Source organism: Aspergillus mulundensis, assembly GCF_003369625.1.
Source record: "Aspergillus mulundensis strain DSM 5745 chromosome Unknown scaffold_0, whole genome shotgun sequence".
Lineage (NCBI taxonomy): Eukaryota > Fungi > Ascomycota > Eurotiomycetes > Eurotiales > Aspergillaceae > Aspergillus > Aspergillus mulundensis.
The window spans coordinates 5,329,039-5,353,150 of record NW_020797888.1 but is presented as its reverse complement, the minus strand read 5'-3'; the positions used below and the strand labels follow the sequence as shown (position 1 = coordinate 5,353,150).

Sequence of the window (24,112 nt, the reverse complement as noted above, 5' to 3'; positions counted from 1 at the left end):
CGGGGAATCTGCTGCCCCCCTGTCCAATCCGAGCCTTTCATTGGTGAGGATCGACAATCTTATCGCCTTTTCACGTGATGATAGACACTTTTTTCGATTTTTCCTCATTTGGCCGATTGCGGAGCCGGAGGGGCACAAGTTCGTGTGAGCGGTGATTCATCTCCAGTCCTTTCCTCTATTCCTCCTCTCCGTCTTTCAATCAGCATAATCCCCCGCAATTAAAGATGTGGAACTCACGCAAAGTCGGCGTCCTCGGCGGCGGGCAGCTGGGCCGCATGTTCGTTGAATCCGCCAACAGACTCAACGTCCAAGTCAACGTCCTCGATGCGGAGAACTCCCCGGCCAAGCAGATCAGCGCCCACGACGGCCATGTCACCGGCTCATTCAAGGAGCGCGAGGCGGTCCGGGAATTGGCCAAAACGTGCGACGTTATCACCGCGGAAATCGAGCACGTCGACACCTATGCGCTCGAGGAGGTTGACTCCCAAGTCCAGATTGAGCCCAGCTGGCAGGCCATTCGCACCATCCAGAACAAGTTCAACCAGAAGGAGCATCTTGCAAAGCATGGGATCCCAATGGCGGAGCACCGCGAGCTCTCTGAAAACACACCGGAGCAATTGGCCAAGGCCGGTGAGGAGTTAGGATACCCGTTAATGCTGAAGTCGAAGACCATGGCCTACGATGGACGTGGTAACTACCGCGTCAACTCCAAGGACGATATCGCCGATGCCCTCGAGTTCCTGAAAGGCCGCCCATTATACGCAGAGAAGTGGGCATACTTCCAAAAGGTTGCATCCCTCAACCCACTTCAATTCCGACATCAAACCCTAACATATACTTCCAGGAACTCGCCGTGATGGTCATCAAGACCAAGGACGCCGTCCTCTCCTACCCAACCGTCGAGACCGTCCAAGAAGACTCAATCTGCAAGCTCGTCTACGCGCCCGCCCGCAACGTCCCCGAATCCATCAACCAGGCCGCCCAAAAACTCGCCCGCAAGGCCGTCGCAACCTTCGAAGGCAAGGGCGCATTCGGCGTGGAAATGTTCCTCATGAACGACAACAGCCTCCTCCTTTGCGAACTCGCCTCCCGCGTCCACAACTCCGGCCACTACACCATCGAAGGCACCGCCCTCTCCCAATTCGACACCCACCTCCGCGCCATCCTCGACCTGCCCATTCCCCCCGAGAGCCTGCAACTCCGCCAACCCTCCATCATGCTCAACATCATCGGCGGCAGCGAACCAGACACACACCTCAAGGCCGCCGAGGCCGCGCTCGCCATCCCCAACGCCGCCATCCACCTGTACTCCAAGGGCGCCGCTAAGCCCGGCCGCAAGATGGGCCACATCACAGTCACGGCACCGACAATGGCCGAGGCAGAGAAGTACATCCAGCCGCTCATCGACGTCGTCGACGAGATCCGCGCCCAGCGGCCCGACATCAAGACGAAGCCCGCTCCCTCCGGCGTCTCCAAGCCCGCGCCCCAGGTGGCCGTGATGATGGGCTCCGACAGCGATCTCAAGACCCTCGTCCCTGGTCTCAAGCTGCTACGTGATGAATTCGGCATCGAACCCGCCGTGGATATCACCTCCGCCCACCGCACACCCACCTTCATGGCGGAGTACTCCGCCTCCGCAGCAGCCCGCGGCATCAAGGTGATCATCGCTGCTGCTGGCGGTGCCGCTCACCTGCCCGGCATGGCTGCAGCGCACACGGCGCTCCCTGTCATCGGCGTCCCGGTCAAGGGGTCTTCACTGGACGGTGTGGATAGTCTTTACAGTATTGTGCAGATGCCCCGCGGAGTCCCCGTGGCGACGGTCGGAATCAACAACAGCATCAACGCCGCGCTGCTGGCGGCCAGGATCATCGGCGCTTTTGACCCGGCTGTGCAGCGCAAGGTTGAGGCGTATGCTGAGAAGGCTCGCGAGGAGAACATGGATGTGAAGAATGTCAAGATGCAGGATCTGGGTTGGGATGAGTACTTCAAGCAGATGTAAAGGAGCCTTAGCATCGCAAGGGAGGAAAAGTTGATTTAGGATACGTATAGAGGAGTCAGGATTAATGAAAGCGTTTGTTCCAGTTCAAGTTTGACATTACGTCTACCCCTAGTATCATTGCCCATAGAATCATAGGCCTTGACGGCGAAGGGTGTATTGATAGCCTTCAATAACTCGGAGTCGTGCTTCCTGAAGCTCATCGGTTCTCATTCAGACCTAGAGAGTTATAGAGGTTACATAGGATTATTCAGAACAGAAGGGGTACTCGATTGAAACTACCTAGCTAGCCAGGAACGGGGTTATAAAAAGACAAGAAACATCACTGCGTGACAGATATAATACAAAAGAAAACGAGTGGGAATCCAACGAAACGTTTGCGACGATTAGGTATTCGGTATTCTCATAGTACAAAGGAAAAATGTATGAAACAGGCGTAAGCGTTTTCTCAAATCACTTCTCAATCTCGTATTCAAGCGGTCTGAGGGTTGAATCCGGATCCAGAGAAGCTAGTGATGTCATGGGGGAGTCTGCCGTTGCTGTCGGTACCGCTGCTCAGCATGGAGTCATGGCGCTTTGCGTGACCGTTGGTCACACCGGTGCCACCGTTAGTTATGGTTGGGCCGGCAGCTGCTGGGCCGCCATCAGTGACTCGGCCGGTCGCCAAAGCACCTCCGTCAGTGATGGGACCACGAGGAGCAGCAGCGAGGCCACCAGCGGCGCTGCCGTTTTCGTAGCCGGCGGGCTGACGATCACGAAGCTTGCCCTCAGCGGTATTGTGAGGCTTCCGAGTGATCTCGGCCGGCTTTGGGATGTCCGTGGACTCGGAGGCAGAGCCAATGCCGAAGATGGGAGACTCCCAGCGCTCACCCTTCCTCGACAGCTCCTCGTACTCGGTAGCCTTGGTGGTAATGCCACCAGGAAGCTTGATGTCCGGGAACAGGGAAGCCTTCATTGTGGTAGTGGTCTGTACCTTGGAATCGCGCTGGGCAGCCTGCTGCTGAGCCTCCTGAGCCTTGCGTCTGGCCTCCTCCATCTTGGCCCGGAGAGCATTCATGTAGCGGTTGTAAATGTTGGGCGCATCCTCAGGGTTCTCCTTAACCTGGCCCTTGACACGCTGAGCCTCTTGGTGCACCTCATAAGCATACGCATCAGCCTTCTCAAAGGCATCGCGGATCTGTTTCTCCACGGCCTTCTGGAGGGCGGGGCGCACGGTCTTGAAGAGCAAAGGCTTGAATAGAGTGAAAAGAATCTTGTGCTTAGATTTCTTGAGCTTGATGTCTATGTCATCAAGCTTGACAGAAACCTTGTCGACCTTGACAAAATTCTGGCGGTCCTCATTCTGCGCAGTAGAAGCAGCAATCTTGAAGGAGATGCCGTCGCCGCCAAGGAAGATATCCATCACACCTGTGTCGGTGATGGAGGGGAAGCCCTGCTTCTTGTTGATGTAGAAGCTGACATCTCTCAGATCAGCCTGGATGCCAGACACAGATATCATGATCTTGTTGTCCCGCTTGCTGCTGATCTTCTTCCTTCCCCAGCGGTAGTAGTTGTCGCTTCCAAACTCGACAACATTGGGCATGAGGTTGTCACTTTCGACGACGAGGTTCTCGATGACTACATCGGCCATGGCATCCTGCACCTCGATGCGAGGAACAGGGACATAGCGGACGTTCTCAAATACGGCGGGAAGAATGACCTCGGTGATATCCTTCACAAGGTGCTTCTTGAATTTGGGCTTGCCACTCTCATCCTGGCCGAGGTCGGTGAACAGCTTCTGCATGGCGTCACCAAACGCGCGGTTCTGACGGTCCTGGTTGAATTGGTCACCAAGGAACTTGACCTCATCAAGCACGCGGTTGGTGTGGTCCCTGTAGCGGTCACGGAGTAGGAATCGACCGTGCTCAGCCAGGTCATCATACTGGCGGTTCCAGTCGTCCTGCAGAACGAAGCCCTGCTGCTGAAGGGTCTTGCGGAGGAAGTTGTTGGTGTTCTTGAACCATCCCTTGAGTTCGGGGTCGTTGTCTGCATCGCGGTAGATGTTCTCTAGAGAATCAAAGAAATCATCCATTGATGTGCTGTTGGCGAAGCGCTCAATCAAAGTCTGCTTCCCGTCAGTATCATGTTCTCGATGCAGTTGATGTGACTTACCCTGAGGTTCTTCTCCATGGTCTGAATCTTGCCCTGGCCGCGGGTTCCCTGAACACTGCTCGAGCCCTGTTGAGCCATGTGCCTGGAACGGGCACCGTACTTCTCGGCGAGATCAAGCAGAGTCTCGATGGCTTGCTGGTCTGTTTTTGCATTAGCATTTGCTTTCATAGTCAGGTATCAATCGACGTACAGTCACGGTGGCCCTGAATTTCAATAATCATCTTCTTCAAGCGGTAAATGGCCTGGTCACGACGTTCCGGAGGGAACTTCCTCGACAGGTAGTCCTGGGTTCTGGCCTTGTATTCTTGGCTCTTGTTGGTAGCCTTGGACTGCTGGTCTTCGGGAACCTTGGACTGGGCCTGCTCGACAGAAGCATTGACACCAGCATAAGGATCAAGGGATGAGCCACCTGGGCCAGTAGCAGCCTGAGCACCAGTGTTTGCAACGTCAGAAGCCTCCTGTTGCTTTGCGGATGTTAGTGTCCGGCAACTTGAAAACGGGCGACGGTACTTACAGCCTTGTCCTTGTTCCTGCCGAAGCGAGACTTGAACTGTTCCTTTTGGCCGGCAAGGTCAGGCTTCTCATGCCAGACGTTGTCTTCGGCGGCCTGATCGACCTGGGAGAGTTCATGTTCCCCGGGGCGAACCTTGTTGGCAGCCTTCTGCGAAGCATCACCAGCGATATCGCGGGCGATGATCATTGCGTCATTAACTTTGATGGCATGTTAGTCCAGGATTCGCGAAACCTGGGGTATCGTCGACTTACGAAGCTTCCGGAACTCGCCATTGGTAATCATGAGAGTTCCAAGAGATTTCAATCCTTCTCTTGCCTTAGCGGCATCTTGTTCAGCGGAATCACTGCCTGCAACTCCGGGCTTGTGCACATCATCCGCAGTGATCGTCTGAGCATCGTAGATGAATTCCTGGAGCAATTGGCCGTCGTTCTTGCTAAGAATAAGCTTCTTGGCCTCTTCAATGACAGTACGGAGATCCTGCACGAGCCCGCGACCTTCCTCAGAGAGTTCTTTCGAGGGGTTTGTAAGTGACCTGTGGGCCAGCGCAGAGTTCAGGGCGACATCGGCTTGCTTGTTCTGTATGCGAAAGCTAGTCAGCAGGCAGCAATGGATGGCGGCGTAGAGTGCGACATACAGATGGAAGCTTGCCGTTCTTGAAAGCATGGTACATTCCAAACAGCTGAAGCTTGGTGTTGATGTCCTTATCCCTCTGCTTGGGGTCGACAGGCTTGTTCACCGCGCGAGAAGGCATGGTGGGCGAGGTCAAGCTATGAATGGCAGAGCGAGGGAGCGATTAAGTTGATAAGAGTATCGTTGTATCGATTATCGATTATCACCTTCAAAATGTGGACCGAAGGTAGGGGTCAAGTGAGATTGGTATGAAAACAAGCGAAAAGAGTCAAGGGGTATCTGGGTATCGGGGGGTATCCTGGGTATCTGGAATGTAGGAAAGAGTAAGTCTAAAGGGCAAGAAGGAGGAGCAGGGCTGAGGTAGGGAACGCTATATGTACGCAAGCCGCTTGCGACTTTCCAGCAGTTGGCCTTGACGTCACGCTTTCGTTGATCGTTACACGCTGGGAGTCGAAGATCGCGAAGTATAACTGGGACTCCAGCATGAGATCATCCAACAGGATCAACATCTGCACTAACAGATCGAACCACTAAACTCCGTGCTCGCACTTGGCTATGACACCCGATCCTGGACTCACATGTCCGGATCCCAAACTTGTCAAAAAGATGCAATAAACCTGCTCAATTGCTCGATGCGCTGGCCCTAGCAGCAGGGCATTGAGCAAGGGAGCTCCGACAGCTTTGGGGGGGGGTCGGGACAAGGTTTCAGTGGACCCGCGCATTGGGCTGACGACTGGTCTAGGTCTTTTAACGGTGCGTCCAGACGCTGGTCCAGTGGGATGCTACGGCGGAAACTGTCCACGGCCAAGTTCCTGAGCTCGTGTCTTGAAGTTGTGGTGATGCTCGGGTGGGCCATAATGGTGACGTCATCACTCTGGCTTTATTTCTGCCTGGTCGCGAGTCAATTCAACAGGGCATGGCTTAATTATTGCAGTTACCACCATTTGAATCGTCAATTGTTGGGTAGATTTAGGAAACGTGCCATGGAAGCTTCGCAGAGGAGGGTAGGTGGAATAAAAAGTTGTGTATTATCCCTCAGGAGATTTTTGCTATACTCCGAGCCTAGTATATATTCCAAGCAGGTCTTCCCCAACAAAAGCCATAAATACTCATACATGGTCTTTTCATTCATCTTGGCGTTTCAGCTGAAGTTGAGATCGCAATCTGTTCTATAGGCTTCGCTAAGTGTGCGCAATGAAACCAACAGAACCAACAACCACAGACACAAACAAAGATAGAAGTAAACATCGTCAACATTTAGTTGAGTCGGAAGGTGGACGCCTCCGGCCACTTGCTGCTAGCTTTCTCAGCATAAGCAGTCTTTGTGTTCTGGTTGCTCCCCCAGTCACCAAGGAGGTCTAGACCAGCAAGGGCTGTTTCAAGTGACACAATGTCTGCATCCAGGGTAGCAGTAAGCTCCTTCTCGTTCTCAGCTTTGGTATCGGGCTTCAGAAGCTGCTGGCAGGTAAGGTAAGCATGTTTGTGGGGGATGCTATTCTCGTTCGCAGAGAGGAAAGATTTGTTCCACTCATCGAGGTTCTGCCCCTTGGGAAGGAGAGCCTCAAACTCAGTGTCGACAACTTCCGCGACCTGGGCCGGGAGAGGCTCAGCGAGCTTATTCAAAGCTTGGCGGAATTGGAGCAGTTGAACGTGGAGTGTGGGGTTAGACGCATCGATGGAGTGGGCCGCTGTGAGACACTTGAGCGCAAGTGCATATTTGCCTAGAGAAGTAAATCAGTCTTATGCTCACGTGAAGTCTGTGGAACCCTCAACTTACCCCTTCGAAGGTGTACCTCGAAGCCAAGGCATTGAGCCTCAATGTTCTTGGGGCAGTGCTCCAGCAAGGGCGTGAGGAATTTCAGCGCCTCCTCAAGCGGCTTTTGTGTCTCGGCAAGCCTGTTGCCGAGAGGGTCAGGGTCCTCTTTCTTGACTTCTCCGTCAGCGCTCTTAGGGTTCGCGAGAGCCTTTCGAGCCGCCTCCCGTTTCTCTTGCTCGAGCTTCTCCAGCCGCTGCTGCTCCTTCTTAGCCTTCTTCAGAGCCTTCTTACGCTCAGCATCGTCTCCATCGGTACCATTGACTTCAGGAAGGGGTCCAAGAGCCAGATCCGGTTGGTCATGGAGAAGGATATAGGTCTTGACGGCGGAAAGTGCAGCGCGAGCGTAGAAAGGGTGCTCGCGCAGACGGTCCTCCCAGCGGACCATGTCAACATAAGCTCGGATCATACCCTTCCGCAGGGAGAAGCTGTGGAAGTCAAACTGGTCCTCGTGCCACACATCGAAAATGTTGTAGACAGCGTGGAATCGCTTGAGCGCAAGACCGAGCTTCTTCTGGCGCAAGTATGCCTCACCATCTTCCGTGAGGTACCACACACACTGCATTTCGTGAAGGTCGCCGAGAGCGCCACCGAAAGTCTCGTTTCGCGTAAATTTGCTCATATTCTCGAGGCCCTTGTCGTTCTGGTTGTTGCGCAGCTGATACTTGGCGGCCTTCGAGTTGATGTGGCGGTCCTTCTCGTCCATCTGTCTAGCCTTCTCCATCTCTTCCGCTGCCTTCTCAAAGTTCCCGTAATGCTTCCATACCCTGGCCTTGGTCATCTGATACTCTACCGCCTTGGGTGACAGTTCGAGGGCCTTGTCGACATTCTGAAGAGCCTTGGAAAGATCGCGGCTAAGGTGGTAGTTGTAGTGCTGTGCGAGGAAGTAGTATGCGGAGGAGAGGAATTCGGTGTTGTCGCCGTCAGTTGAGCCGTTTGATTGAGGGTTTGAGACGTAACCCTCGACCAGCTCTTGTACTGTGTCGCGTTTGCTAGGGTTGGTGTAGAGGAGTTTGATGTTGGCGAAGAGAGAGGGCACGCCCTTCTTGATCATGCGCTGCAGGTAGACATCGGCAGCCTGCTTGAAGTCATCACCTTCTAAGAAGTCCAAGGGAATTCTGCAGGGAGCATCACCTCGAGGGTTTTTCTCCGCCCATGAATCGTACAGTTCCTTGAGAGCCTTATGGTCGTCGCTGGAGATACCCTTGGCCTTAATAAGACAGTCATAGTAGAGAGAGTTCTCGGGGTTGCGCTCCAGAAGAGCAGTGTAGGCAGCGGCGGCTTCTTCCTTCTTGTCAAGACGGAGAAGGTAGTCCGCCTTCATCTCCATCACAGCGAGCACATCTGAGCAGCGGTATCCGTTGGCCTCGAGGTGCTCCAGTGCCTTCTCAAGGTTCCCTGACTCGGCGATAATCATGTTCTTGTACAATGTCGCCTCGGAGTGTTCCATATCTGACAGAGGTGGTGGGCTCTTCAGGGTCTCCTCGTATGTTGTCAGCACCTTTTCAGCCTCCTCGAGGTCACCGGAGAGGTGGTGTGCGATAGCAAGAGCAGTCCAGTTCTGTCGGAAGGCGGGCCGAGCCTGTAGCATACTGCTTCTGCTCTGTATGTACCCCTGGTAATCCCGCATCTGCATCTGGAGGAGGGCGAGATCGCGCTGGATGGGCTGGGAATCCGGTTCGATCCGCAAGGCAAACCGGTATGCCTTGATAGCCTCTTCGTAGTTCTTCTCCGCGCGATAGAGCAAGCCGTACACGTGCCAGCAGATATGCGACTTCATATCGTTCTTCAGAGCTTCCTTGGCCAAGGCGAAGGCCTCCTGCTGTTCACCTTGATTGCTCATGATCAGAGCCTTCATCGCTAACGTATCGCCATGGGTTGGGTTTTTCCGAAGGACCTGATCAGCCGTTTTGATGCCTGCAATGATTCGAGAAAAGCAAAGTATCACAGTTAGCCTTTTACGTCTGCCCGCATGAAAATCGTGGACCAGCGTGGTCAATTCGGCAGGGCATTGGCAGGAACTCACCCTTTTTGTACTGCTTGTTCTCGTAGTGGCGGACCACCTGTCGGAACAGGGAGGCATCCTTCGAGCTCAATTGCTGCGGCATGGTGGGCGTTGCAGACCTGTCGGCGGAGTTTTGTTGGAGTTGAGCGAGGGAGAGGCTTGAAGTGCGCGGGGGAAGAAAAGCGGAAACGAGGAGCTGGCCCGGAGCAGCAATCAGGCGATAAGCTCAACGCCGCGGCCAACCTTACGTCTCTCAATGTACTCGACAGCCCTGGCCCATGCTGCTTTTTCCAGCCACCTGCTGGACGCCTAATGCGGTTATTCCTCACGCTTTCTCAGTTCACTGATACTTTCTCGAGGACAGCCCGCGAGACGATCACCTATCCGATCGAGTGCAACCACACCCCTGCCCACGCCAATAGCGACTCGACCTGGATAGTTATCGGAGGAAGTGTCCATGCCACAACTCAGCATGTTAGATGATACCTAAACATGAAACACATTGGGGAAGTCAAAATGCCCCCGGGACCACCTGGGTAGTGTTGCAACGGCTCAGCAAGGGTGGGATCTGTGCATGACAGAAGACTTGTTCGGACGAAATGCACATCACCTCATAAAATCCCTACCGGGGATTTGGTTTGGCGCGAAATAGCTTGTCTCCTGGACGCCTGGGTTACACCATTTCTCCATCTTCTGCAGAACAGTTGAACCGCCGAGTCAAACCCCAACCGCACATCTTTTATGAAGGTCAAACCGGCATAGGGACGGGTCAATCCCTTATCCATGCGGCAGCTCTGTTCATAAATCTGGCAGTGAGGATGGCACCTCTAGTTGCCCGACGAGTAAAGATGGTACGGCCATCTTTTCAACAATTGATGCTGAATTCATTGCAGGCCTCGGGGTGCACAGACAAACACGCTGGGACGGCCTGATTCTATTTACAAGAATCTACAAGCGAATAGAGTTCCTCGGAAACGACTTTAATCGCACAACGCGGCGTCGATCATCAGTTCGCTTGCTATCCCTGAGGTTTATACATAACTAACCTATTGTGCACAGACCTGAGCTGCACATAAATGGTGCCGAATATATCACTTTGAACCAAGCTTGCAGTGCTTATGCGAGGATCCGTTATGGCTTCGGAAATCAAATCCGGGCACCCTGTATTGATCTTCGGTCCACGGCCAGAATCAACCTCGAAATCCTTTCGATCGTCTCGCGGGTCAGATATCCAATCATTCAAGTTGGGCCATGGCCTGGCTCAAGAACCGTACATTGAGTGGATTTTGAGCTGAAATGGTCTTATATATACATACATTACATACAGAATTCCGAGACACGCTTTTCATAAACATGCAAACCCTAATCTAGATTCCAAGAAAAGACAATCCCTGAATCACCGCTGACTCCTCTCCCGCCACCTATTAAGTGCCTCCTCCCACCCCGAAGAAGAATCAACCCCACCCCCACACCTCTCAAGCACAAGCCCCCAAGTCCTCGCCCGAATAATCTCCTCAACACTCCTCTGATTCCGCACCAGATTCGCCAAACTCTCCGTCCTCGCCTCCCTCGGAAAGAATCTCGCACTATACGGATCCAACCGCTCATCCACCACCCGTTCCCGATCCCGCGCCGACTCCGTCTGCCTAAGCAGGAGATCCGGGTCCTCGGGATCCGGGCTCGTCGCGACGCCAGCGCAGTACGTAAGCACATCAGAGCGGGTCTGCCATGACGGGAAGAGAACCCTGTCCTTGAAGTTCTGGCAGGCGACGGGGTCTATTGTCTTGTGGGCGGGTGAGTCGGTTTGGCGGATTGAGGTTGAGGAGGGGTCGAAGCCGGCGCGGGCGGGGGTTACGAGGGCGTTGAGGTTCTGTGTTATGGAGTCGTCGATTGTGCTGCGGGAGAGGGTTAGGAAGTCTGGATTAGTTAGCCTTTGCTACCTAGCTATCACGGTAGGGGTCGGAGTATAAGGTAGGTACCTCTCAGCAGGCGCTCATTAAAGCAGAACTGCGGGCTCAGTGTTGGAGCCGGCGTTGACGACGCTCGCACCATCTTCCGGCTGTTGGGCTCCGCGCTCCCCGGTTTCTGCTCCTCTTTCGCGGCCGTGTCCCAGAACCAAGCCAGATTGAATACCGTAGCTGGGTAGTCAAGCTATGAAGAGAGCTTGAAAGGTGGTGGTTTGTTGGGGTGGAAGAAGAGCGCTCCGCTCGACTAAGTGGGAGACTTGGTGGGACGATTAGTGGTGACTATAGAGCTCAAGCAGCTATTCCGAATCCGATTGAATGGTAAAATACAAGAATCTAGTTGTCCAGAGAAGCACCGGATGTCATCAAGCCACCGGCTTATCACTATCTCAGTAGCACGTGACTACGTGACCCGTCAACGCGTGAAAGCTCCAGCTCGCGTTTGAAAGCTGACAACAACCAATTCATCCCGATAAAGCTCTATCATCTTCGATATACATACTTACTTACCTTCAGCTCCATATACAACGAAGCAATGCCTGAGCTAGCTGAAATACACCGCATCGTGCACTTCATCCGACAGCACCTAGTCGGGAAGACACTAAGCAAGGTATCAACACAACACGACGACATAATCTACGGCAAAGTGGGCACAAGTGCAGCCGAGTTTCAAAAGGCCATGGAGGGCAAAAAAGTGACTGGCGCGGGGCAGCAGGGGAAATACTTCTGGATCACGATGTCCTCGCCACCACATGCTGTCATGCATTTCGGCATGGCCGGCTGGCTGAAGATCCGCGATGCAGACACGTACTATTACCGCACGGACAAGCCGGAGGATAAGCAGTGGCCGCCGAAGTATTGGAAGTTCCTGCTGGAGACGGATGGGGATCCGAAGACTGAGGCGGCGTTTGTGGATTTCCGCAGACTGGCTCGAATTCGGTTGGTTGATTGTCCGGCCGATGAGATTCGGAAGCACACTCCTCTGAAAGAGAATGGGCCGGACCCTGTTGTTGATACGGACGTTGTCACGGAAGAGTGGCTGGGTGGGAAGTTGAAGAGCAAAAAGGTGCCTGTCAAGGCGCTTCTTCTCGACCAGGCGGTTATTAGTGGAATTGGGAATTGGATGGGGTTGGTTCGCAACGAATACATATAGTTTGATGACTGACGCTTTTAGGGACGAAATTTTGTACCACGCAAAAATACACCCGGAACAATACAGCAACACATTGACCGACGATCAGATCAAAGAGCTTCACTCATCTCTTCATTACATTTGTTCCACCTCCACAGAAGTATTGGCAGATTCTGACCAGTTCCCGGAACACTGGTTGTTCAAACATCGATGGAGCAAGGGGAAGAAGAACAAAGCCTCGGTTCTACCAAACGGAGAGGCCATCACTTTCCTCACTGTCGGTGGCAGGACCAGTGCGGTGGTTCCTAGCGTGCAAAAGAAGACTGGCCCCGTGGCAGGTGATGTAAAAGAGGAGGATGAGAGCAGTAATGAGCGCGAAACCAAGCGAAAACGGACGGCAATTAAGAAAGAGGCAACCAGCACGAAGAAAGCAGACTCGAAAAAACAGAGCAAACAGACGGTCAAGGTTGAGGAAGATGAGGATGCGGGCAAAGACAAGACGACAACCCAGACAAAACGGCGCTCAACACGGTTAAGGAAGTGATGCCGTTTCGTTGAAGATTGTTGAGAACTTGAAACATACTCTCCAACCCGACAACTCAGACAAAACGACGCTCAGCACGGTTAAGGAAGTGATGCCGTTTCGTTGAAGATTGTTGAGAACTTGAAACATTTTCTCCAACCCGAAAATCTTGAACAGTCGAGGTGCCTAAACTTGGACCCCGTCCAACTCTTTGTGGAACACATCGTAGCACTTGCGTCTATCCTGCATCACAGCGAATACAATGTTGTCGAACCGTGCCCTGAACTCTGGCTCCTGTAAAACTTCACGAAAAGCAATTGCGACTGCTTGATTTGGGTTTCCATAAGCGCCAGCTCCTAGAGCCCCGAGCACAATGCTACGGTGACCATTGTGCACGCAAATGCGAAGGGTGATCCGCATTTTCTCATACATAAGATCCCGATCACTCTGTTTTGCCCATGTGGGTGGGTTTGCCTTATTGTCGACCTGTGGGTGATAAATGGCCGCCACGCTGACGACGCTGACGACAGGGAAGTCCTGAGGTTTACTGAAGTCCATCAGAGGATACTCGCAGTTGTAGTCCTTATTGCCTCGGGTACGGAAGATGACCACGGTCGGAGAATAGATGGCTTGATGGTCTTTCACCGGATAGAGTTCCTTTTTGAGAGTTGCAATAAGGGTGCTACGATAGCAAAGGTCTTCCTCCTGGGCCAACGATCCATGACGGTAGCCCCCGCCTGGTATGCCGGCGTTGGCATTGTTCAGCACACAGACCGGTTTGTTGTCTCCAGCTTTGATGGCTTCCTTGGTGAGTTCGATGGCAGCCTCGTAGGCGTCGCCATCAATTACCTTCACTCTCGCAAGTTGCGGGCGTAGGGGTGGGTAATTGTCTGGCAAGCATAGATATCCATCGGCTGGAGCTTCTGGTCTCAATTTGACGACTTCCGGGATTTGCTTCTCTACCTCCTTGACAACTTGTCGTCTCTTTTCCTTAGCCTTATCGGTTGACAGAGGCTGCGGTGCGCGCGACATCGTATAGGTTGGAGAGGATTTGGCGGATTCAGTGGCTTCTGTATGAACGACAACAGGGGTGGGAGATGTTCCTAAGAAATATTCTCAAGAAATGCAGATATGAGCGCGAGTAACCCGAGTAACACTGCCTCTGAGCTCGGGCACGGTCTTTGTTGTGGGCAGTCTTTGTCCAGAGCAGACTTGGGAAGGTGGCACTGGGCGAGACATGGTCCACCGTTCTGGAAGGCATTACTCTCTTGGTTATGACCAACTCTCGCTAAGCAACTCCAAGCAGAAGTAAAAATGGATTTGGCCTTGATCAGCCCAACACTGCTGAAGCGAGTCACCATAAACCCATCTTGATAGGACTTGCTGCCTAAGGCTGCCAATGTGCCCTAACACTCTGCTGGGTCGAGGCCATGACGTAGCGATACCTACCGTACCTACAGTAGCCGGGGAAGATCTTCCTCGACAGACACTCGAGCTCTTGACTCAAGCACCGAACAACCACGCACACTCATTCAATTGAATTCATTTGAATTCTAAATAACAAAATCAAGATATACACTGCGCAACGAAGACATGCTCCCCCTCCTCCGCCCCAGATCCTCCTACAGACGTCTCCTCACCATCCGCCCCCAACTTCAACCTCACAGCGCGCCGAGAGCACAGTCAGCTTCCCATTCACTCTCTTTGTGCAAACCAATCTCAACCCCAATTGCGTCTTCAACCGCGGGCACAAGGGCAGTGCACACCGGACCGCTACCACAAAGTGCTCCAAAGGTGTCCAATGAGCCAAAAGTCGACCTAGGCAAGTTCTTTGGACCGTCCTTACCAGGCCGCGTCTACAGCTTCTGGTTCCAGCATGTCGCGAACGACCAGAATCTGACGCTGCCGACGCCCGAGGTGTACAAGCCGTGGTTTACGCAGGATGCGGTGTTTGATTTGGAGTGCGCGTGAGTTTTGGGCCCTTGATCCTTCAATCCTCAGTTCCTGGATCCCTTCAATCGCTCAATCCTTCAGTCCCCATCTTCTCAACCTCAATCATTCGCCCCTTGGTCTTCCATTGGTGCTTCAATCCCTCATTCCCTCATTCTCAAACTCCCAATCTATACCTCCACAAAGTAACAAAAACTAACACCCCCAGAACCCAATTCAAACCTATCCTCGCAGCCCTCCACCAATCCCACCAATCCCACCCAGAACCCCAAAGCCCAAGCGAGACCCAACCCCCGCCGCCATCCCAAGTCACCTCGCAAGCCTCAGCAATCCTGTCGCTTGTCAACCCCACAACACCCCAAGACTGGCTCGGGCTCATCCTCCTCCTCGACCAGCTCCCCCGAAACTGCTACAGAGGCACAGAGGCCGCGCTGGTCTATACATTCTTCGACCCCATTGCGCGAGCCATTGCCTCTGCGGCGTTAGAAGAGGGAGTCCCATCAGCACCAGAGATCCGGTATAGACTTGCCCTAAGGCATTGGTTTTATCTACCGTTCATGCACTCCGAGGACCTGAGTCACCAGGAACTCGTGTTGAAAAGTTACCGCGAGATGGATGCAGATATCCGTCAGCTCTTAGATGAGCAGCCGGCGAAGGGGCTAGGTAAGAGTGAGCTAACTTGTCGCGAGATACTTGCGAGTAACAGGGAAGCTGTCGAGGCGAATCTATCGCTGAATTTCAAGTTCCAGGAGGAACATCATGATATCATTGCGCGGTTTGGGCGGTATCCATACCGGAATGCAGTGCTTGGGCGGACAACGACGCCGGACGAGGAGAAGTTCCTCAAAGAGGCCAATATCTCCTTTGCTTGATGCTCGTTATCTGCCCTGCACATACTCGTCACTCCGCTGAGTCTTCGGCAAACCCACTAGGCCGCCCGTGGGTTTGCCGAAGGCTCAGCGGAGTGACGAGTATACTTGACCTGCACCTCCACATTATAGATGTACACATACAATCAATGAACAAATGATATACCTCACTCCAACCCATAAACAGCCGCGAGCCAATCCTCCATAGAACCCCATCATCTGTTGATGTTGTTTCGAGGAGAAAGGGTGAACTACGTGAAGAGCACAGCAGTTACATTAAAGATGTATTTCATTAGATGTTGTGGAAATAAAAATACGTTGCTTCGGCTATTAGGTACAACCCCTGTTCTTGACCAACAATGGCTGTCTGGGTGCGCATGGACCTATCACCAGCCTATACAAGACGTTGGCGAAGGCTGTACAACAGAAGCTCTTCTTCATGGGAGAATAAAGATACAGACGGAAAGGTTCCTTCCCACTTCCACCAACACGCCATGCCCTAAATCACATAATCCATGACGCGAGCAATCCAAGAACCCCTAAGCCAGCACTGAGTCGCAGCGAGCCTGCGCCATTGACTGCTGGGATTGGGGAAACAAAGACTGATGAAGAGCCGAGCAGGGTAGTCGAGCCAACTACCACGTTAACAGAGCTGGTTGTCGGAGGGGCTAAAGAACGAGTTGGCAGCAATGAACCCGAAGAGGATGTGGTCAGTGAGCTCGAAGTGATCTTCGTACTTTCACCAACCACCACAACCGTAGAGCTGGCTGTTGGCAGCAATGTGGTCGGGGAAGAGCTGACCACAGTCGAACTGCGTGCATTCTCACTCGCCACTGCAATCGCCGAGCTGGTTGTAGGCTGCAGCGCAACTGGGGAAGAGCTGATCCAAGTCGAGCTAGGCGCATTCTCACTAGCAACTGCCATCACCGAGCTCGTTGTAGGCCGCAACGTAACTGGGGAGCTGATTGCAGCGCTCGAACTGCGTGCACTCTCACTAGCAACTACCACCACTGAGCTGGTTGTAGGCCGCAACGTAACTGGGGAGCTGATTGCAGCGCTCGAACTGCGTGCACTCTCACTAGCAACTGCCACCACTGAGCTGGTTGTAGGCAGCAACGTAACTGGGGAACTGATTGCAGCGCTCGAACTTCGTGCATCTTCGCTAGCCATGATGGCTCTTGAGCTGGTTGTTGGCCGCAAGGTAACCGGTGAAGAAGAGACCAGGGGAGTTGAACTGCGTGCAGTCTCACTGGCTACCACAGCCACCGGGGTGGTTGTGGGTGTAGGGCTCAGCGGCGGTGTCGGCAGCAGCGAAACCGCAGAAGAACTTATCAGGGGAATTGAACTGCGTGCACTTTCACTGGCCAGCACAGCTTCGGAACTGGTTGTTGGAGATGGCCTCAGGGCCGTGGAAGAACCAAACAAAGGCGTCGAACTGCGCGCACTTTCGCTACCCAATACTGCTGCCGAGCTAGATGGCGATGGCCTGGGCGACGCCTTCGACGTGAACGTGGAGGAAGTAATTAGGGGAGTCGATGTGGTCCTTGTCCTTTCAGTAGAGCTAGTCACGGCCGTGCTCGTGGTAGGGGCGGGTGTAATCGACGTAGTCTCGTAATCGTCCTCTTCGTCCGGAACCACCTCGTCAGGTTCCTCATCTTCAGCTTCCTCAGACCAGTCCGGGAGGGTAGTTGGCTCTGCGCCTGCCACAGGTTCCGCCGTCACAGGCACACGAGGCTCGTAGTCCTCCAGGTAGCTTGGCTCGTATGGGGCCGTGCCGGTATATTCTGGGCAAGCAGGGTTGTCGTAATTGTAGGGATCAAGGCCGCCGCCGCAAGCAGGGACGTCGCAGATCTCGCCGGTTTCGGGGACGTACCAGACAATGGAATACTCGTCATATTCGTTGGCAATCTCGGTGAAGGTGCAGCCTTCCAGCGTGCTTCGAGCATGAACGCTTCCCAAGAGAGACATGGTGGAAATGAGAGGGACGGAGAGGACGGGGAACGAGGGCATCATGTTGGCGGGAGTTGATGTAAGGTATATGATTAGGATATGTAGTGGGATCAAAGAACGAGAACCCTAATAAACATGCACAGTAGAGCGAGTGACTGGGGTAGATTGATGAACGAATGGCTGGGTGATCAAATGAGTGAGATGGATAAGAAGGGGGATAAATATCAAGAGGAGAAGAGAAGAGTGGTGGTGGGTGGAAGGAACATTCACTCCCAGGGAAGGAACGGCCTCCGTGAAGAGCTTCCAGACGGACCTTCTGTTTCTGGCCCAGACTTAACCTGCAGGGAATGACTACGGATACCAAGTAGATGGTATAAAGCAGTCCTGTCTAGTTCTCGCGATGATGGGGTAAGAGTCAAATAGATTTCTGGTATCACTCTATATCTATGCCCACGCAGCCCATGCAATAATATACCAAAATGGGAAACGTAGTACAAAAGGGTATATATCAATCATAAAGCATAACAACCAACTTCTACCAACCACCACCAATCTTCCCGGCCAACTCCACAACCCGCGTAGTATCGTTCGGTGCAGTCGGCTTGCCAACATCACTCTCCACCTCGCGGTACGTTGTGTAGGCCAGATTTGCGAGCGGAATGTCCGTCATAGCGGACCAATGCTGTAGAGTCTTGTGGACTCTGTCCTCATTTGCCGTGACTGGTGACGCCTGTACATCCTCCATCACCTCATCCGTATCTGATTCTGCCGAATAGTAGGCCTCGTCCACGCGCGCAAGCCATGAGCGCTGCTCATGCGGTGAAGGCTTTGAGGCCTCAGATACCTCTGCAGCATCATGTTGTGCGTTGAATTGTCTCGCATCTTCGATACGTATCTGGCCTCCGCCATTGGTACAGCCGCCAGGGCATGCCATAACTTCCACGTAGGCGTAGTCCATGCTTGACCCGGCAGCAGCTCCATTGCGTGACATTGGCTGCCGCCGACCTCCAGCTGTTGCGGTCGGTGCTTTGGCTCCTGGAAGTCTAGAAACCCGCGCAGGCTTGAGCTTTCGGACTAGGTTTTGGATATTCCTGAACCCGTAGTAACGGGCTGCTTTCAGGATTGGTTCCCCTCCAGGCGACATCAGCGTGTATTCCACAACATCCGCGTTTCGACCCCGCTGAGTGACGATTTTGCTACCTGGGTTCCGAGCTTGGAAGGTGAGGAGCACATTATGAAGGTAGCCCCCTGAGGTCCCAGCGGCAATTGTCTGTCTTGACAAAGAGATTTTGGAGAAAAGAAAAGCGTCGAGTTCCGGATCTGGGAAGGATAGACGAAGAGAGTCGGGAAGAGATTCCAAGGGCAGGTTGGGCAATGAAATTCCTCGGGCTGAAGCTAGGCTGAGAAGCTCGCGAGAGGTGATGACACAGTCAACGTCACGAACAGGAGTGTGTGACTCGCCCGATGAGAGCCTATTCCAAGCAGCATCGGTCAATTCCTCTCGACTAGCTTCGAGCTTCTTATCAAAGCAGGGCATGATTGACAGATGCCAGATCCGAGAAGCAGGCACACCAAGCTTCTTACTGATAGCCGTCTTCAAGAGAGTACCCGCCAAAGCCTGTGGTGATTTCAGTCGAGATAAATGCGGGAGGATAAATGGATGTGTCTTTTCAGCATAGCAGATCCAGCCTGGGCATGCTGATGAGAGAATGGGTCGTTTAGGCGCCGTCAAACCGTCGGCAGTCACACCCGTCAATGACTCGCTGACTTCATCTGCCGTCAAAACCAATACGGCTTCCCGCAGGGTATTTGTGTCGACGACCCAGTTAAAGCCGCTGCCATGCTTGCCTCCTGCTCTTAACCCATTGGGTCCGCTAAGAAACTGTTGGATCATATGATTCGCCTCCTTCTCCGAGATCCCGTATGTAGCCGCCAGACTTGCGCGCACCTGGGGACTGACACTCGCGACGAATACCCGGCCATCATCTGTTGTTTGCGCATCTACATCCACAGCTGTCCCGTGCTCGCCACTCGTTAATCGGATCTCAGGGTGCGCGTCGAGGGTGTTGAGAACCTCATTGTGAGACTGTAGGGAGATGAGCACCGCCTCAGCGGAAGTGACGCAGCCGGAGCATGCGAGGCAATCGGTGAGGGAGATCTGCGCGGTAGGTGGGTTCTCGGGTTGGACTTTGTCTTCTGTCGTAACTTCGTAGGCGTTCTAATAGCATTCAAATGAGTACTCATTCCTTGGATGTGGTGAATTGGCAGCTTACCTCTGAAGACTGCTTCTGCGGAAGCGACTCAACGGGTTTTATACAGGCAACTCCCGGAGAAATAAAGTCGTTCAAGTCGTCTGCGGAGAGAATGGCGCTCATTGTAGCAGCGGGGAAGACCCCTCCGGATGATGACTAGGATATACACGTGCGGGGTCGAGTCTGTCTGTCGGGATGGTTGCGGCTCGGTATAAACGATCAACGTAGAGAGAGGTGATAGGAAGTATTAGAGCCGAGAGACAAGTTGAAGAGGCGACGGGGTAAGCGAGATATGGGGAGAATATATGCTTTGTAATCTGCGTGGCGACGGGCTCATTTTTTGAAGCTCCGCGGGGAGACGATAAGAAGCAGTCCGATGGATCCAAGATTGCAAATCCCCGGCATCGGAGTGGGCTTGCAGCACTTGTGCACGTGACCTACAGCCATAATCGTTGATCAAAGAGACACCATTCGTTCTTTCTTCTATAGTTCATCCAACGTTACTTTTGCTGTTCTAGAAGTGGCCGTCAAACTGCTTGAAAGTTGAGTATTCTGATATAGGAACAGGTGCCTTCTATTTGCCGGTTGGGAGATGTCGAAGATCCGGCTTATCTAGCCCTAACAACTCAATATATATCGGCCAAGAAACCAGATCAAGACACCATTGCAAATACTTAACGGCCTCTATAGTCGCTCTCTTGAGTTCCTCGCCGTTACTGCATGCAGCAAATAATTAACGGCCTCTATAATTGCTTGTTTGAGTTCCTCGCCGTTACTGCACGCAGCATATATAAAACGATCCGGACGGACAATTACAAACTTGCTCCCTCCGAGCGTCTTGCCAAGGTAGTGCATATCATAGTACTGAGGTTCAGGGCGCCCTTCGCACAATGGAGACTTTGCAAACTCCTCAGCGCTTGCGAGCTGATACACCGAGTCTGCGCCATGGAGGTTCGAGGAGTCGAAACTCTGCTCGGTCTCATTGATAACATAGGTAGCCTCGTCAAGATGGATTTCACCCTTCGCAAATCCCTCGATGGAAGAGACCGACTCCCTGGCGGACTCAAGCTCACTCGGGTTCTCGAGGTAGATAAGCAGTTGGAACAAACCCCTTTTGGATGGGTGGAAAATGACATCGTCCGTGAAGAATACTTCCCCAGTTCTAGACTTGCAGTACACCTGAGGAAGGCAAAGTCCTCCATTTAGGTCGGGAATGAAGGGCATACCGGCTGCAAACTGATAGCGAATCATACCCTTTCTGTGGCCGAGTCGCAGCTCTCGTCGCCAGCTGGGGACTAGGTTCATGATAAACAAGTAACAAGAGCGGAGGAATATCTTCAACGGATTTCCTTCTGTGACGAATTCTCCGTTTCGTATCGTTACTGCGAGGGATCTCTCTAGCTGCTGCTTGCGCTCCAGGTACCAGCTCTTGAGGACAATTTCGTGACGGGGCGGGTCGAGTGTGCCCTGACGGCAAAGTAAAGCAAGACGCCAGGCCAGAGATACGGCGTCGCGAAAGCCAGATGAGATGCCTTGGCCGCCGACTATGTAGAAGGTTAGTTTAGTTACTCCAGCGATTTGGATCCATAAATTTACATGGAGGGAAAACGTGTGCCGCATCGCCGCATAGAGCGACGCGACCGAGGGACCACTTGTTGCAACTGCGTGCAGAGAACCGGAATGGTCTCGACCTCAGGACGCGAATGCAGTCCTCCGGATACTGCACATCATGTAAGAGCCTGGGATTTCGGGTTCAGCTTCACCTCCCATAGTCAAGGAGGCCAAGGCCAGCTTACCCGTACCGCTTCCCAGAATGCGTCAAATAGGGAAAGATGACCGCTCGAGTCTTTTCAGGCGAGGCCATCAGATCACCATCCTCGTCATCTAGGACAACAAACTCGAATCTCCAGAGCCGGTCTGAAGGGAGACCGAATCGAGTGCAGATAGCCGGGCGCTCAGGATTGCACAAGAAGCGGAAGTTCTTGGGAAAGAAAAGATCGTACACCTGCTCTGGCGAATATCCTAGCTTCCATAGCGGAAAATCAGGGTGCGTATCCATTGCAGGCAGGGTTATTTCCCAGTTCAGCGCTACCCAAGTTACGTCGTAGAAGGCACTGTGATATCGGTAAGTGCCCTGTGACAGCAAGCTTGTCCGCTTCATTGACTTACTCGTGTGCTTGCAACATTTGTATCCCCAAAGGCTCGAGGTAGTTTTTTCTAGTAAAACCGGTCTTGCCATCAGCCCCGACGAGAAAGCGGGACCGTATAGAACGGATCTCTCCGGCTTCATCACGGTATCGACAGTATGTCCATTGGTCATCTTGCTGGATCTCAACGACACTGCATCCAGACCTGAGTTGACAAAAGTCTGATGAGGCCATAGCGCACCGAAGGTGTTTCTCTAACACCGGCTGTTTATGGCTGATGAAGCCAACATGGCCTGTGCCTCCCTCTGTCTTGTCAACAGCGTTAGAGATAGATGTCAGGCATCGAAGCCAAGGAGGAACAAACCGTAGCATAATCCATCTCCAAAAATGCATCCCGACTAAGGTCTTTCTGTGTACCTCCAATGAACTTGAATATCTGCATACCTATACTTGTGTCAGTATCCTGCAATACATGGACTTATATAGAGAAGCAACGTACAGCTCCCAATGTCTTGATGGACTTGGTCGTATATCCCAAGGCCTTGAATTAAACGGATGCCATCCTCATCCAGTGCAATTCCTCGGGGATCCGTAGTAATCCCGCTCTCCTTCTCGAGGACGACATTGCTTATAGACATCCGTCCCAGATAGCCTGAGAGCATGGCGCCCGTTGGCCCACATCCGCAGATGACCACTTCTGTGGTTTCACATTCCCCGAAAGGGTCCATTATTCGTAGCAGCACAGGCGAGATATTTGTTATATCAAATGTCGTGTTCGGGCTCCAAATAACATATTTATGTAAGGAAGCATTAGGCTAATGGCAACGCGAATCCGGTCCCAACTAATCTATCCGGGTATGGTGTCGTGCTGGAAGCCTAGAAGTGTTGGGATAGCGCTTACTGTGGGACGTAAGCTTGAATCAGGTTGCTTAGTGCCCATGACCCATGCAGGTGCGGGATCCTCTGGCGGCCGACTCGGCGCTTCAGACTGAACAAAACAAGGGGCGGGATCTGTCTATCATTTCATTCCGGCGAGTGGGTTTCTGTTGTGGTTGGGGGCCAAGGATGATGTTGTCAAGGAGGCTGACAGGAGGTCCGAGGGATAGAGGGGATAGAGCTATGATTCCCCTCAACCACAAATCGAAGCAATTATGCCAATAAACAGATCTATAGAGCTGGGACCATTGGCATCGTGATGATCGCCTACAGCCCTCAAGTGATGGGGTTAGGCTATATGCTGCGAAATACTCCGCAAAGCACAGGACACCAAAAATGATCATCTTTCTGCTGCTTTCTACATGGTCATGTTTGAGAACCATGCTTTGAATGAATAGTAGTGCTCAGGAATTATGAGCTGAAAGGAGCTGGAATAACTACTGGTGCCATACGGAGTACACATCCATACAAAGAGCACCCCAGGGTGGCTGACTAATCTCCCGAAAAAGGTTCAGGGCGGGCCGCAGAAATCGATCTCACCAAAGCCCTCAGATCCTCCCTCAGAATCCCAAGAACCTCACTTTTACGCCCCCACACCATCCCTTTGACCTGCGAGCGAACCTCACAAATCAAATCCAAATCTGACACCCATCATGTCCCGCGAAGCCTACCAAGTCCCCTCCCTCGGCGGCGGCAACGCCTTCAGCAACGACAACATGGGCGCCGGCTCCCTCGACGGCCCCATCGTCGCCTACCTGTGCGGTGACTGCAACGCCCGTGTATCTCTCAAGCGCGGCGACCAGATCCGGTGCAAGGAGTGCGGACACCGTGTTCTGTACAAGGAGCGGACGAAGCGGTGAGCTTTTCTCTTTCCCTACTGGGTTTCTGGGGAGTGTGCTGATTTGGCCGTACAGTATGGTTCAGTTCGAGGCGCGATAGAGTGGTGGATTAGGTTGCGATGGCGGATGGAGGAGTGAGAAGCCTAATACTGCGACCTGCGACGCCATCCGTTTTTACGATTGTTATGTGCATTTTGTGGCGCTTTGGGAGTTGGGATTCAGAACAGCGAAGCACAGTGTCGCCGCTTCGTGGAGGCATTTACGCGCAAGGGTATTGCTACAGATGGATGAAAGAAAATATGCACTGCATCTTGATGTCCATGGGCGGAACTTGTCTGGGTAAAATCCATTGAAATGATGTGACATGATACTCAATATACCCAATTACTTTTCCTGGGGTTCAAAAAAAGGTCAAGCACCCAGGCTTGATTCTCCAATAAT

General features: G+C 52.9%; 11 protein-coding genes across 11 annotated transcripts; 4 read left to right on the top strand and 7 right to left on the bottom strand.

The window, feature by feature from the left end:
- Positions 1-224: 224 nt before the first annotated feature.
- Positions 225-1,999, top strand: DSM5745_01489 (phosphoribosylaminoimidazole carboxylase ADE2; the record flags this gene model as incomplete). Its single annotated transcript, XM_026743505.1, has 2 exons — positions 225-788; positions 845-1,999. 2 exons carry the CDS (start codon positions 225-227, stop codon positions 1,997-1,999), a joined length of 1,719 nt encoding a protein of 572 aa, XP_026609350.1.
- A 469-nt stretch (positions 2,000-2,468) lies between these two features.
- On the bottom strand, positions 2,469-5,412 carry DSM5745_01488 (uncharacterized protein; the record flags this gene model as incomplete). Its single annotated transcript, XM_026743504.1, has 6 exons — positions 2,469-4,100; positions 4,148-4,287; positions 4,338-4,611; positions 4,662-4,858; positions 4,913-5,237; positions 5,296-5,412. The coding sequence occupies 6 exons, from the start codon at positions 5,410-5,412 to the stop codon at positions 2,469-2,471; spliced, it is 2,685 nt and encodes an 894-aa protein (XP_026609349.1).
- Positions 5,413-6,548: 1,136 nt separating this feature from the next.
- Positions 6,549-9,212, bottom strand: DSM5745_01487 (peptide alpha-N-acetyltransferase complex A subunit NAT1; the record flags this gene model as incomplete). Its single annotated transcript, XM_026743503.1, has 3 exons — positions 6,549-7,012; positions 7,069-9,021; positions 9,131-9,212. 3 exons carry the CDS (start codon positions 9,210-9,212, stop codon positions 6,549-6,551), a joined length of 2,499 nt encoding a protein of 832 aa, XP_026609348.1.
- Positions 9,213-10,505: 1,293 nt separating this feature from the next.
- Positions 10,506-11,161, bottom strand: DSM5745_01486 (MIX23 family protein; the record flags this gene model as incomplete). The annotated part of the gene is made up of 2 exons (XM_026743502.1): positions 10,506-11,026; positions 11,089-11,161. The coding sequence occupies 2 exons, from the start codon at positions 11,159-11,161 to the stop codon at positions 10,506-10,508; spliced, it is 594 nt and encodes a 197-aa protein (XP_026609347.1).
- A 447-nt stretch (positions 11,162-11,608) lies between these two features.
- DSM5745_01485 (putative formamidopyrimidine-DNA glycosylase) lies at positions 11,609-12,749 on the top strand (the record flags this gene model as incomplete). Its single annotated transcript, XM_026743501.1, has 2 exons — positions 11,609-12,201; positions 12,248-12,749. 2 exons carry the CDS (start codon positions 11,609-11,611, stop codon positions 12,747-12,749), a joined length of 1,095 nt encoding a protein of 364 aa, XP_026609346.1.
- Positions 12,750-12,914: 165 nt separating this feature from the next.
- On the bottom strand, positions 12,915-13,760 carry DSM5745_01484 (uncharacterized protein; the record flags this gene model as incomplete). The annotated part of the gene is made up of 1 exon (XM_026743500.1): positions 12,915-13,760. One exon carries the CDS (start codon positions 13,758-13,760, stop codon positions 12,915-12,917), a length of 846 nt encoding a protein of 281 aa, XP_026609345.1.
- Positions 13,761-14,321: 561 nt separating this feature from the next.
- DSM5745_01483 (DUF924 family protein) lies at positions 14,322-15,550 on the top strand (the record flags this gene model as incomplete). The annotated part of the gene is made up of 2 exons (XM_026743499.1): positions 14,322-14,695; positions 14,887-15,550. The coding sequence occupies 2 exons, from the start codon at positions 14,322-14,324 to the stop codon at positions 15,548-15,550; spliced, it is 1,038 nt and encodes a 345-aa protein (XP_026609344.1).
- A 501-nt stretch (positions 15,551-16,051) lies between these two features.
- Positions 16,052-17,515, bottom strand: DSM5745_01482 (uncharacterized protein; the record flags this gene model as incomplete). Its single annotated transcript, XM_026743498.1, has 1 exon — positions 16,052-17,515. The coding sequence occupies one exon, from the start codon at positions 17,513-17,515 to the stop codon at positions 16,052-16,054; it is 1,464 nt and encodes a 487-aa protein (XP_026609343.1).
- A 517-nt stretch (positions 17,516-18,032) lies between these two features.
- Positions 18,033-19,872, bottom strand: nar1 (iron-sulfur cluster assembly protein NAR1; the record flags this gene model as incomplete). Its single annotated transcript, XM_026743497.1, has 2 exons — positions 18,033-19,715; positions 19,771-19,872. The coding sequence occupies 2 exons, from the start codon at positions 19,870-19,872 to the stop codon at positions 18,033-18,035; spliced, it is 1,785 nt and encodes a 594-aa protein (XP_026609342.1).
- A 561-nt stretch (positions 19,873-20,433) lies between these two features.
- On the bottom strand, positions 20,434-22,624 carry DSM5745_01480 (putative monooxygenase; the record flags this gene model as incomplete). Its single annotated transcript, XM_026743496.1, has 6 exons — positions 20,434-21,293; positions 21,346-21,488; positions 21,546-21,863; positions 21,919-22,205; positions 22,261-22,340; positions 22,396-22,624. The coding sequence occupies 6 exons, from the start codon at positions 22,622-22,624 to the stop codon at positions 20,434-20,436; spliced, it is 1,917 nt and encodes a 638-aa protein (XP_026609341.1).
- An 861-nt stretch (positions 22,625-23,485) lies between these two features.
- On the top strand, positions 23,486-23,771 carry DSM5745_01479 (Rpo12/RPC10 RNA polymerase subunit family protein; the record flags this gene model as incomplete). Its single annotated transcript, XM_026743495.1, has 2 exons — positions 23,486-23,688; positions 23,747-23,771. 2 exons carry the CDS (start codon positions 23,486-23,488, stop codon positions 23,769-23,771), a joined length of 228 nt encoding a protein of 75 aa, XP_026609340.1.
- Between the last annotated feature and the right edge of the window lie 341 nt (positions 23,772-24,112).